General features: G+C 36.4%; 1 protein-coding gene across 2 annotated transcripts in view; it reads right to left on the reverse strand.

Moving 5' to 3' along the window:
• TTBK2 (tau tubulin kinase 2) overlaps positions 1-12947 on the reverse strand; it is a 96512-nt gene that overhangs the window by 25516 nt on the left and 58049 nt on the right. For both annotated transcript variants that reach the window (XM_054067397.1, XM_054067396.1), the window contains exons 9-13: positions 12407-12532; positions 8755-8912; positions 7135-7351; positions 5513-5724; positions 3811-4405 (exon numbers count right to left, since the gene is read on the reverse strand). In XM_054067397.1, the coding sequence (XP_053923372.1) occupies positions 3811-4405; positions 5513-5724; positions 7135-7351; positions 8755-8912; positions 12407-12532 (1308 nt within the window). The remainder of the gene's footprint in view (positions 1-3810; positions 4406-5512; positions 5725-7134; positions 7352-8754; positions 8913-12406; positions 12533-12947) is intronic.

The following is a 12947-nucleotide window of genomic DNA, read 5'->3' on the forward strand; positions in this document are numbered from 1 at the left end:
CAGTAAGTATGTGAAAATTAAAAGACTCAGAAATAAATATTTTTTCATAAAACATAATAGTACCCTAATGTACAAAATGCTAATTTTAGCAATATTTCTAAGTAATAAAACTAAATACATTCGGTCAAACCTCTTCTATAACCATGCATATACATACAGCATTACACTGTCAACCAAGCGTGACTGAAGTAAACAGTTTTTTTAGTTGAAACTGAAGATGAAAATGGAATCAGCTGTTACATATTAAATTACTTCAACTCTGTTATTATTTCTTTGCTGAAATAGCTGCTTGACAAATACATGTTGCAAAATTTTGTGCATGCACTACATGGAGTTCACTGCAATTCAATACAAAATCACTAAACTCATGAGGCCATGTTCAAACAACACAGGAAGTTCAGCTTTAAGCTATTAGCACCAGATCAAGGAAAAGAAAAATCAGAGCTATGTGATGCAAAGTGCTGCTCCAATGTAAATTCACCATTAGTCTAAATCATTTCAAACTCTTTTGACAGTTTAACTTCATCCCAGCGGACATTACAGCCATTCAGATACTGTCTGTCTTCGTGCAGCCAAAGTCAACAAAAAGTCAATATGAAAGCATAAATTCAGCATATATACCCTAGCATGCTCTGAATCGTTCAACACAAACATGACCACGTGCCCATGACTGAGCCAGCTCAAACTGGTATTTCCTTGTAGCACACAGAATCTGTATTGCAACTGGAAAACCATGACTGATAACATGAAAATTAGCTCTCTTATCTGCAGGTTTTTTTGTCATAATAGCATAAATTGCTGTAACTTTTAATGCCTGGAACTTGCTCATCCTCAAACCAACAACTTACATATTTTTCTCTCTTATATTTTGAGTTCAGGTTTCCTTCCTGAACTGCTACAATTTTACATTCTTATTAGAGGGCTGATGCTGTGAGAAACAGGTAAAAAATTATACTATCATCAATTACAGGAAATCCATCTACAGAATTTCAGGAAAACATTTATTTATAAATGGAAGGACTGCCGACCAGCAATTTCTTTCCTTCAGGAGAAAAGAAATATGGGTGAGTACATTAACCTTTAGTTTCTCATACAGAAACACCCTTGCTACTACTTACTCCTTAATTAGTGAGCAATAAAGCCTGGAAAGAAATAAAGAATCAAGTATCATCATCAAAGTAAAAATGAAAAAAAACCCCAAACAACCAGGAAAACTATTTTATTCATTCACCATTGAAGTAATTGCTTGCATATTTAATGAACCTAGCAGAATAAGCTCAAAGAAAATAATTCATCATACTTTCTCCGAAGTGATAGTGAAGCAGGTCACTAGAACTCCATATGGAAAGTATATTCATAAGCACAATGACCAGGAACGCTGACATATCCTAAAGTTTCAAGCCATTTGAAATGAGTAAACTGTTTCAGAAATTATATTAAGCTATTATACTACTAAAATTTCAACATCTATTTTTATCCCCTTTTAGTACACTGAAGTAATTTGATTTATGGTCCTAAACTTACATTTATGGATCCAAACCTGCTCTTAGTAACTGGTGCATTACAATCAAAACATCAGAGAATATGACGCTTTGCCCATTATTTGTACTGTCAGGAAGACACTACCTAGATATAATTACTAAAGAACAAAACCATCTGATTCACAAACAAGGATCATGTTCAGAGAATAGTTTCAGATGGGTAAACACTTCGAGGAAGAGTCTACCAAACAGATGCCGAAGGTCACCAGGACTCTGGAACAGAAAGAACTACTGTATGAAGAGGCATATATACACTATCTCCCTGTGAAGTAACTAGGAAATTCACCTACAAGAACAGCTAGGTTCCACCACTACACACCTGAAGGAATATTTAAGTATCTCTTATGAAGTAGAATACCATGAACAAAGGACAGAAAGAACAACTCACTGCTAAATCTTGTCCTGGGTTTTGGCTTTCAAGGGTTAATGAAGTAGAATGGAAGACTATCACAAACTGCCCTCACAGTTGGAATAGACACACTTCATAGACATACTCTGTTCCCAGTTTCTAAATCAGCCAAAAAAATTCTGTTTTCTTTATTCACAGTTCAGTTTGTATTTTCAATTCCACTTGATTCACCTTTCTGTCTTTTGTCTTGCCACCACAGCAGTACTTGCTCTTCCAGGATATATAAACCGTATTAATTTCCCCCATTTTTGAAGTCATCATAAATATCCCTTACCTGCTTGCAAAGCCAAACTAAAATATGATCTCATCCTAGTGTCTACTTCAAGAATTCTTATTCAACTTCAACCATTTCTTCCCATACATCTTATAATTAATTGACTTTGTTCATAACTATTTCTGTTCCCCTTTCCAGATAAAGATAACATTTATTATTTGCACTACAGTAGATGTATTTTTATCACCTCTACTTTCTGTGTTAAGTAAAATAGCTAATTTCCCTAAAAGAGTCAAGTTTGTAAAAGGTGGGATAGTGTATTTGCAGACAAAATTGCAAGCTGGTTTTTAATGGCTTTCAAAATAAAAACATCTAACAACTAGTACTTTTTACAGGAGTAAGTGTTGCTCTTTCTTTTCTATTTTACTAAAACTAACATTAAAATATAGAAATTGTACAACAGAAATCTGAGCAATTTAAATTACTTTTCCACCTTTAAAAGATTTTAACCCACCAAAAACTCTTTTGTGCATCTTCTGCTTCAACTTAAATCTCAAAAATCTTGGGTTTTAACATAGTACTCTATTTTGAATCATGTAAAATTAATCCACTTTAAACTACATAATTAATGAAATATATCTAAATATAAACTTGTATGAAAAATACGATCTTGCATTTTCTGAGAGAACCTAAGTGTATTTGAAGTTTTAGTGTATAGCTATACTTCATTATATTGGGTAGTTCATTTTCAGCAGAAAGGATATTCCACAATATCTAATAAATGAGTGGTTGGTGACAAGTTTCTTTTTCTAATGAGCTGCTTGTGACTTTCACAAAAAGCAGCGAGAAGTGAGGGAGAAGTACGGCCAGGTTCCTTGGAGAGCTTCAAAGGAGCTTGAAAGAATTGTCCTTTATATCATAGATAACACAATACCTACTGAGAAAAGGGAAGAAATAAAACCAGGAGCTTATCGCCAATCACTTAACCATTAATTTCACTTCATCCTTAAGTAAGGCCAAAGAAGTCTTCGTTCGGAATCAGTGTTAGGGGTAAAAAAAATTAATCCTCAAAAACTGTGCAAATGAGAATAAGAAATTTCAGAAGAAACAGGAAGAAACAAAGGGAATTCCAAAAGAAAACACTACATCAATGCCGGTGAGAGCAAGTAACTCTGTTTCTTTGATTTCAGCCATTTACCCTTTTCCTCAAACACAGGAAACATCGTACCACAATATTTCACACAGTCATTGTACTTCAATGTTTATGTACTGCAATTATAAGAAATATGTATTTGCATGTGTATCTCTCACTGATCAAGAATCACTGCGTAAGGAGCCTCTTTATACATATATATCTTTATATATATAAATAAGAAAACCTCTTTATATATAATTATTTTATTTTATTTACTGAGGCCACTATCATGGATCATACCCACAGAACTAATAGCCACTTCCATGGGAAAATGTAAACACATATATAACAAAACACAAAATATCATTCCTCAAGAATAAAGTCCTATATTTGAAGAAACTAGGAATTTCTGCTATGCCATTCTGCTTTAGTCACTGTATTTTCCCTTACTATCTCCTCATATAATTCTGAATAAAGAGAAGTTCAATAAAACGGTAACCGTTTCTCTTACCGGAGTGAGTGCTCCCTCTGCTTGAGCTTCCATTGGACTTGTAGGGGTGGCTGCAAGAAGCTGTCCAGCAGCTCCAGACAGAAGTTCCAATTTATCTGTAAGCTGTTCAGAAGCAGCAGGATGACACTCCATGGTGAGAACAAACTCCACCCCTGAGGTTTGGTTCTTGGCATGGACACCATTTTCTGCCCAACCACCCTGTCTGGGCTGCTCTTCTGCAGGGGACTCCTCTAGGACTTGTAGTACCTCTGGCTCTTCATCTGAGGGGCTTCCAGTCATTTTGTGCCCCAAGGCCTCATTTGTCCTGAAGTCCTGCAAATCCCGTTCCTTATCTATTATCACCCACTCCTTAGAATCAACCTCCTGCCTGCAGGAGCTTAAGTTGACAGCTACAAATCCATTGCTAATAACACCATCAACGTGTTCTGGAGAACTAGCAGACACAGGCTTTGAAGCATCTGGAAGATATTCTTCATCATAGTGCCAAACATGGTCCATGCGGGCAGTCATGGGAGCAGGAACAGGTGTTTTCTGAGGAACAGCAGCAACAGGAGTCTCTGCCGCAGCATTTAGGTCTTTCTGCTTCTTCTCCAAACTTAAGCAAAGAAATTAATATAATAATTAGTTAAGAATTAATTAAATAATTACTTTTGACTGTTTTCAACAGCGGAAAATAGATTTATATAAAAATTTGTTGTCATATTACTGAACAATCTACAGTGGTTAAAAGATCCACAAATTGAGAAAAATAACTCCAATGTCAAGCAAAAGTGGGCAAATGGTCTTAGAAATTTGCACAGATTTTGTGAGTGGATACCAGCTCAGTGGTGAGGCTACCACCAGATGTCCCCTGTACTCAATTTATGCTACAAAGCAGAGACTCAAAACAGAAGAAACAGATGTCTCCAGCAGCAGTTAGTAGATGATTTCACAAGGAATGTTACTGATTGTTTTGATTGATTCCTTTGCATAATTTATTTCCTCAAACAAATTCAAACTCCTAACGCCCTATGACGCATTTAGAAGGATTTTGCCACTGTCAGCATCTCAGCTGTCTTCCACTGTCCCCACTCAGCCTCTGCCTTTCAGTCAGATTTCGCTCTGTCCTTCTCCCCTTTTTCTCTCCATACAATGGCAAATTGATTGGAGCTGTTGTCTCTTCTCCTCCTTCAAATTCAATTTTAAGACCTCTGTCTTCTATCAAGCTTTTTTATGTTGGTGCAACACCTTTGGGCATAACTAAACCTCCTGCATGAAGGCAGATTTCTAACTTTACTTCATAATTCCACTTCTTGTAAACTGTTTTTCTTGTGTCATAAAATCTAATGCCATGCTACCTGTATTAAGCAGTTGATGTGTCATCATTCTCATTGAGGATGAGTTGTACTGTCAAGAGTACCCCACTAAAGAAAAAGGTCATAAACATCAGGGTTATACAACTAGGTCTTGAAATAGAAAACTCTCAAGTGTGAAAGTCCAATTTTAACCGTATGCTAACAATAATCTTTTTTTAAAGTAGCTTCCAAGTGGTGAAATCCATTAATCAAGCAATATTATGAACATAGTAAATACTTTGCTGTAGCTTGCATAAGTATAATTCAGCAGCTCCATTCCTGGTTTTCACACAGTAGAGGAAAGATGATAGTATCTTAACTACATAACCTGAAAAGATCTGAGCATAAAAATAAAATAATTTCTTTACCAGGCCTCAAGAAATTTATCAGTGTCTGGCTTTGACTCCAATGTCAGACGCTTCTCCAGTTCAAAGCTGTGAATTGAACGTAACTTGCGCACCAGTGGGACATCTCTGTCTAGCTGGGTGGTCTCCGAGCGAACACGAATCGGAGAACCGAGACTTGGTGCATTAAGCAACCCATTCACTGGCCCATGGCTGTTCTCTTCCTCTGTAGCAGCCTGTGCAAAAAGTAAGGTAAAACAGTTAACTCACTGGGAGCGGCAAAACAGAGGATGACAAAGTACTGTGCAGCCATCCAGGTTTTTATCCAGAGAGAAGTCAATTTGTGTTTGGAATGGTCCTTAGATTCATGAAAGTTAACGTAGTTTAGACACGCTCTTCGCTACTTACCTACAACAAAGAAAACACTAGTAATATACTAGTTCTGGGTAGGTCTGAGAAGAGGAATCTCAAACGCCCAGTAACAGACTTAAATTTAGCCTCCTGTTCCATTCCCACCTCTGAAATTTTCTTCAATAATAGTCTGAAACCCGGCACTTGGTAGCATCTTCAGTCTGCTTTACAGTCAAGTACTCTTATTAAAGAGAAGTTAGTTTCCAGGTTTTCTTTATGATTCTCTGGATCATATAACACTATTACACTAAATTTACTCAGTATTTCTGTGACTTAGAACTATGTTTTAGTCCAACTGCATTACATCTTCTATGCTAACTGGACATGATTTGGAGGTGGGAAATCATTAGCATCCTTAGTTTCAAGAGGCATAACTAATAGAAACTGCCTTTGTTTAAAAGAGAGCAGCCTCTTTTCTACCTCTTTGGTTAAAGACACGACTAACAAATAAGCACATTTAAAATTAGGCACCAGGACTTCTTCTTTCCCACAATGTATTTTTTCTAGTAAACAAGAAGTAACAACCTCAAAACTAGATAGCTCTCCTAGAAAGAATATTTCAGCAGCAGATCCCTCTTCAACTTTAAAACACTTTTTATGTCAAGAAACAGGGCTACATTTGTCCGAGTATGAAATTATGTGATTGTCAGCAAGGGAGACAGGAACCACTTTTCAGAGACCACTTTTCAAAATTAAGCAGTATTGTCTTCCAAAGACTAGCCCATGAATGTCTTTGAATCAGTACAAAGGTATCATATCTTACGGAGACCAAAACACCAACTGCGCTAAATGGGTACTGCCAATCCCACTGTCAATCTGGCAAATGAAGAATAACATTAAACCAGTTTTTCTGTATCCAGTATCTAAATTCTACACATGCAAGATGCACGAAATTTGCTTTGGTTTCATTCAGTGATCAAGAATTAAACTCACGTCTGAAGAACATGAATATGAATAAACTGCAAAGAATATCAAGTTTAAAATTATCAGCAATCTACTATTCATGATAAAGACCTGATAAAGTGACACAAGGCCCAATAGCTTGTCTGCTTCTCTAAGTATATAATCTGCTTTAATAAAATGTGCTAGCTCCACCATAAATCTTGTTTTCATAGACCATTTTGGCTAATCAGTACTCAGTATCAGTAAGACTGCAGTATTAATTATATCTTACGGGCACTATGAGGACAGGAAACTGCTCAAAAATGGTCATTACAATGCAGATCTGTAAATACCTTACAGATTCCTAGTTTTATTTTGTTTCTGTTTGCATCCATTTCTTCCCAAACGTCTTTTTCCTGAGGACGCTGATGCCCAGGGGATCCAGGTAGTTTTTCCGGCGAGACACCAACAGGAATACCATTCTCTCCATCACTGAGCTGTTCATCAGGAAATACCTCATCTGTGTTTTCTCGCAGCAAATCTCCTGGGATAGGAGTGGCATTGGCAATTCTACAAAAAAAAAAAAAAAGGAAGGATAAAAATTGTGAGGCTTTAATCTTTAATATATTTCTTGAAATTAGTTTATTCTATTAAAAGAAACAAACAAAGCATGCCACTGCAGAAAACAAAATATTGTAAATTATTTAATATTAAATAACGCTTATTCTTGGCTTTCACGACTTCTGTTACTTTAATTTAGGCAGAAAACAAAAGGTGTAAATAAAAAAAATAGTTTGAAAAAAATTTTTTTTTCATGTTTTCAAAGCAATTTCTGAGAAATCTTGATGTCATGTCCAGGCTCAACTCTGCTCCTGACTCTTCTACGCATACTACTCCATACAAAAGAATTAATCACAACTTTCATAATACAATTTCCTTTTCCTCAAAATTATTGTGTAAGGAAGAGAGATCGCTTAGCAAATTAAATGCAACCTTAATCACTATTCTTATCAAAGCGCTATTTTGATCATATTATTGGTAATCAAAACATAAGCTAACCAAAGTGGATGGTCAGAAGGTCAATTACAAGTCATTCCATTATACTCACCAAAAGTGCTCACTGCAGCCAAGACTACAGTGTGATGCTTAGTGTGATAATGGGACTGAATCACATACCAAACCCCTGTCAACTTCAGTGTATTCAACAGTGCACACCCCACGCCTGTGTAATAGTAACACCAGGTAATGTCTTCACTGACTTTTAACTCTTTTGTTCTACAATTATCTTGAAATACTGTGTATTTAATACATTCTACGCTAAATTTTGGTGTTTCAGCCTCACTACGCTGTCAAAACTCCCATGCCACAACCTTCATGACTTTTAGATAAAAAGTTGAACGCAAGGCCTAGAACAGGCACAGTCTTCCTCCTCACCCATAAACATCATTATATATTCTCCGATCACCTGAGATGAGTACAGGTATTATTAAACATCATATCTCATCTAACTTACTTATTTGCAGAAAGTTTTAAAGACCATGTTGAATTTTATTTTAAACAAAACCAATATCTATTTCCAAATTTCCTATAAAGATCCATTCATTTTTCAAAGTTATATGGAAACTGCAGCTAGTGGTTTATTCCAAGCTTACAGAAAGCAATGGGTTTATTTCCATGCAGCTAAACTTAGCATGCAAAATTTAGTTTGCAAAATATGATTTAGCAAAGGATGGAGTAGCAAATTTACAAACAATTTCCTGAGCTACTTCTTTTATTGCTATAAATTTAGGACTGCAGTGCTGATCTCTCAGGATAGCATAAACAGAAACCTTAAAAAGGCAAATACTTCAAATGCTCCCAGTCCTTCTCTCCTCTATTTATTCAACAGCCTGCAGAAAAATCGAAATGATGGAAATAATTTCCCTTTGGTACTCTGTGGCTGCTTTTTATGAGACCACAACGTGCATATGTACCCAATTGCAGCCGGAGTAAGACGAGTGTGTAACTGAGGTGTGGTTGAAGTTGTTGTTGTTGTCAGAGAGCCATCAGTTCCACTCTTCTCCCAGTCAAAAGGGTCACTTTCAATAACCCCAAATGTTTTCATGCTGTTGTCAAACACAGACATGAGAAGCTAAAAATAAAGAAAAAAGTTAATAAACTTGATTTTGTCTAAGAGACCAAGCAATTAATAACCTCCTGTAATATTTTAACGTCTATTCTTTAAGATTGACTGACAACAATGTAAAAAAAAAAAAAGGCATAGTTTTTCATATTAACCATTTCTCATTTTCCAAGCTTGCAAAGTCAAGACCTGTAAAATTCTGTGCTTTTATCAGTAAAAAGAAGCCAAGAAACACCATAGGCTTTCATAAAAAGACAGAAAGACACACACAGACAGGCAGGCATGACTGTATTGCTGCAGAATAGCATCCGGTGGGTCTCCAGCAGAGGAAGATAAAAGAACATACAAGGTCCAACACAAAAAATCTTGAACAAGACTAAGTTCCTGTTCAGGAACCAAGAGTGGGAGGGGAGAAATAAAGAGAGGATTACAGAACATGTTCTAACCTGTCACAGTGAGACAAGGCTCAGCTCAACCACTTCACTCAGTATGAGAGGACACGTGTTCAAATACAGACATTTTCTTACCCTCGTCTGGAAAATGTTGGTGTGCCCCAGCCCACAACACTTTGTCTGTGGACCAGTTTTAAGCTAATAATTTAGAGTTGGTTCATCAGACCTGGCTCCCTCTTCCCAAAGATCAAGTCAGTGCACAAAGGAACCAATTTTTCTTGACAGCAGATGTGAAAGTAAAAACAACAGAGGTTGGCGGAATTGCTTTGAATCAGCAGCATCGTATGCAGCTGTGTGTAAGTCAGAAGGAAACTGTTTTGAAGGTGATCATAGTTCATTTTCTTCATTTGTTAAATAAACAGTGTTACAGGCACAGTTTCATTTTTTTTGTGTCAGATCTGATATCGGGTAACACCATTAGAAACCAAAGAAATAAATGAGAAGTACATAGGGAAGAATACTGATTTGCTAATTCACAGATTTCTGCCATTTAGAAACATGTATAATTTACTTTCTCTAATGTCGGCATTCATCCCACAGAAATGTCACGCTGGAAGCTTTCCACCTTCATTTTATGCTACGAAAAAACATCTAGAACAGCTTGTGTCCATAACAGAGAAAGAAATAGCAACTACTTTCCTCTCCCTTTGGAAAATCTTTGTGTCTTTCTAGCCACTGGTGGAAAGTCCGTGTCCATATCACATTATCTCTTACTGTATATTTCTAAAATTAATCTTTTTTTACCTTAAAGCTAAAACTCCAGATTTCTTTCTCTCTTCCAGTCTACAATGCTGAAAATTTTTCTCTGGCCTCCTTTAAAAACATACTCAAAATGGGAAGTTTGGATCATTCTTCCTGTATAAAGTGATAATATCCACTTTATCCTTACTCTCAAGTATCTCCAGTGTGTCATTTATCCCAGCTCAGTTCTCAAAGCCCTCTGAACTGCACAAGGTCATAATTCACTCGCTGTCCCATACATACTCTCGTTTATTGTCCTCTTCCTGTAAATCTTAAAGCAGTCTCTCTGGAGTTATTTTTAAGGTCATTCTCCTTTAAATCCTTTTTACAATTCCTGCTATATTGCAAATACAAACTCAAATGCTTAATGATGCCACGAGGCTGAGACAGTACATGCATAAATACCTGAATAAAATAAACATATCTGACATTGACAACTCAAACATGGATTCTGGGCCTATGTCTTGAGCTTTTTAGACTGTAAACTCTTCAAAGCAGTGATCTTGATCATGTACATTATGATTAGGCACTGAACAATAAATACGAACAAAGAATTATACATATGAAGGTATGAATAGCATCGCTATGTCAAATGCTAAATAATAGAGACCAGAGCCTAAATGACCACAGAAAGTAAAGCAGTTTCTTACAGGTGCAAAAAAACCCAACCTGCTCTGGTCTAGAGCACATGAGTAAGACTGTGTTGGAATGCTCAGGCTGCAGCTACACAACTGCAAATGTCCTGCGACCAACCAAAAGACTGTGAATTACTGGACTGTCTCTACCATGCAGGAACTCTGTCCTGGTACTATGTTAAACCCTGAGTGCACGTGCTGGATTAGACATAAGTAGAGAGGAAAAGTTTTGCAAAAATATGTTTTATCATTCAGGATATATAATGTAAATAAAGCATATTTACCAGTTTACAATCAAGGTTTTTCTATGCATCGTCAGAAGTTCGGCAATCAGTAATTTTTACCACAGAAGAAAAAAAAAAAATCTTTATGCTTAGGCACACAAACACCTCAAAACTTAATAATTTTCCTCACTTAATTGTAAACTATAGGATAAATTCAATGGAAATATTTAAAAGGAAAAAACACCAAAGGTATTTATTTTTCAGGAACACTGAACACTTTCAGTATAAGATTTTTTTTTACATTCAGATTTGGTTGGTGGTTTGGGTTGTTTTTTGTTTTGTTTTGTTGGGTTTTTTTGCAGATTGTCCAGAAGAACACACACTTAACGAAATTCACTGCACAACAGGAAAGTAGTTATTCCTTGAGGTTTTCAGTCCTTATTTCTAATCTTATGTGTTTTGATTTCTCTGTTAATCTTACTGAGTAAAGCACAGGAATCATTCTTACATTCTTACAATCATTTTTACAGTTCCAGAATTAGTCAGAATGATTTCTTTATTCAGTTGCACAAATTCAGCTTGCACACCAGCAGAAAACCATTCCTTCTGGTTTTGCTGAAATAGTGAGTTGAATAAATGCACAGTTAGTGCAAGTGGGAAGCTGATAGGAATATGTGTTTCTGGCAGTCAGAGGGAAGGCACACAGGGATGACGCTGTGCGATGTTAGATCAGTTCAACTTCTCCCAGTCTGTGAGAAGGCAAAGTCTCTCCCTCCCTGATTTTCCTGAGCATTCCTGTGCTGCTTTGCACATAACATGGTTTAGAACAAAGTTCTGTCTTTGAGTTTTATTTATTTATACATCAGGGTAACACTGAGTGTATAAGAAACACACTCTACGGCATAGCCTCTTGGCATCTATCACCTTATCACTGAGCTGAGGCTGTCCCTTTCAGCAGGCAAGACTCTCTTAAACAAAGAAAAATGACTAGTTTTCTGATGATCTCTGTAGGCAATACTTTAGTCCTACAAACCTTCCATGGCTGTAAGTTGTGCTCTAGCTCTTCATATTGTAGGTGCTGAGGTCCAGATTCAGGAAAACTGCCAGAATGACTATCACTGTGAAAATAATCCGATCGGTTTAATTTAAGGAGCATCCACTAAAGCGTACAGTAGCAGGATAGCACCCAATCCTACTATAATACTGACTGCAAAGCAACTGCCAATTGTTTTTAGAAATTTAATTGCCTTACTCCTCCCAAACTGAAAAAAATTATATCTTTGAACCACTAAGTTTCCATGGCACTAAGTGGTAATTAAAATACCATTATAGTGACACAATCCATAATCACTACCAGGACTACACAATGAAGTCAAATGAAATTGAAGACGAAACAGGGTAAAATTCTTCTATTTAAAAATCAGAAAGGCAAAATAAGTAAAAATGTTTACCTGGTAATCAGGCTTGGTAAAGTAATCTAAATTAGAAATGTGATCCAGAAAGACATTGAATTCTTGAGGAAGATGTTTCAACATAAGTCTGTGCTCGTACCTCTCTTTAATGGAGCCCACTTGCTCCTAAGATAAAATAATACAACAAATGTTAACGCACCTTCATTCTCTACTACAACACAGTCATCTTTTATCTTACAGCCATTTAATACACTGCTGACTGGAAAGACAGGTAAGTACATTACACTGAATTGTACAGAGGAAGGCCACTCTACATTCAATAGGAAGATAAAAGAGTCTGTCCTTGCCCTCAGTACACATGTAAAATGATGTTCAAACTTCACATTCAACATGAGAAGTCATTTAATTTTCTGCTATGTTTGAACGGCGCCTGATATCAAGGATTGTCATTAGACATTCCAACCCTTCTAAAAAGCATGTTTTAAAGATTTAAATACCCTGTTGCATCATCTGAAGTCCACTCATTTTTTGGTCTATATTTGGTCATCACAGTATATTGCATGAGATAAATAAAGCCTGC

The sequence above is a fragment of the Cuculus canorus genome, chromosome 5, assembly GCF_017976375.1.
Source record: "Cuculus canorus isolate bCucCan1 chromosome 5, bCucCan1.pri, whole genome shotgun sequence".
NCBI classification, from domain to species: domain Eukaryota; kingdom Metazoa; phylum Chordata; class Aves; order Cuculiformes; family Cuculidae; genus Cuculus; species Cuculus canorus.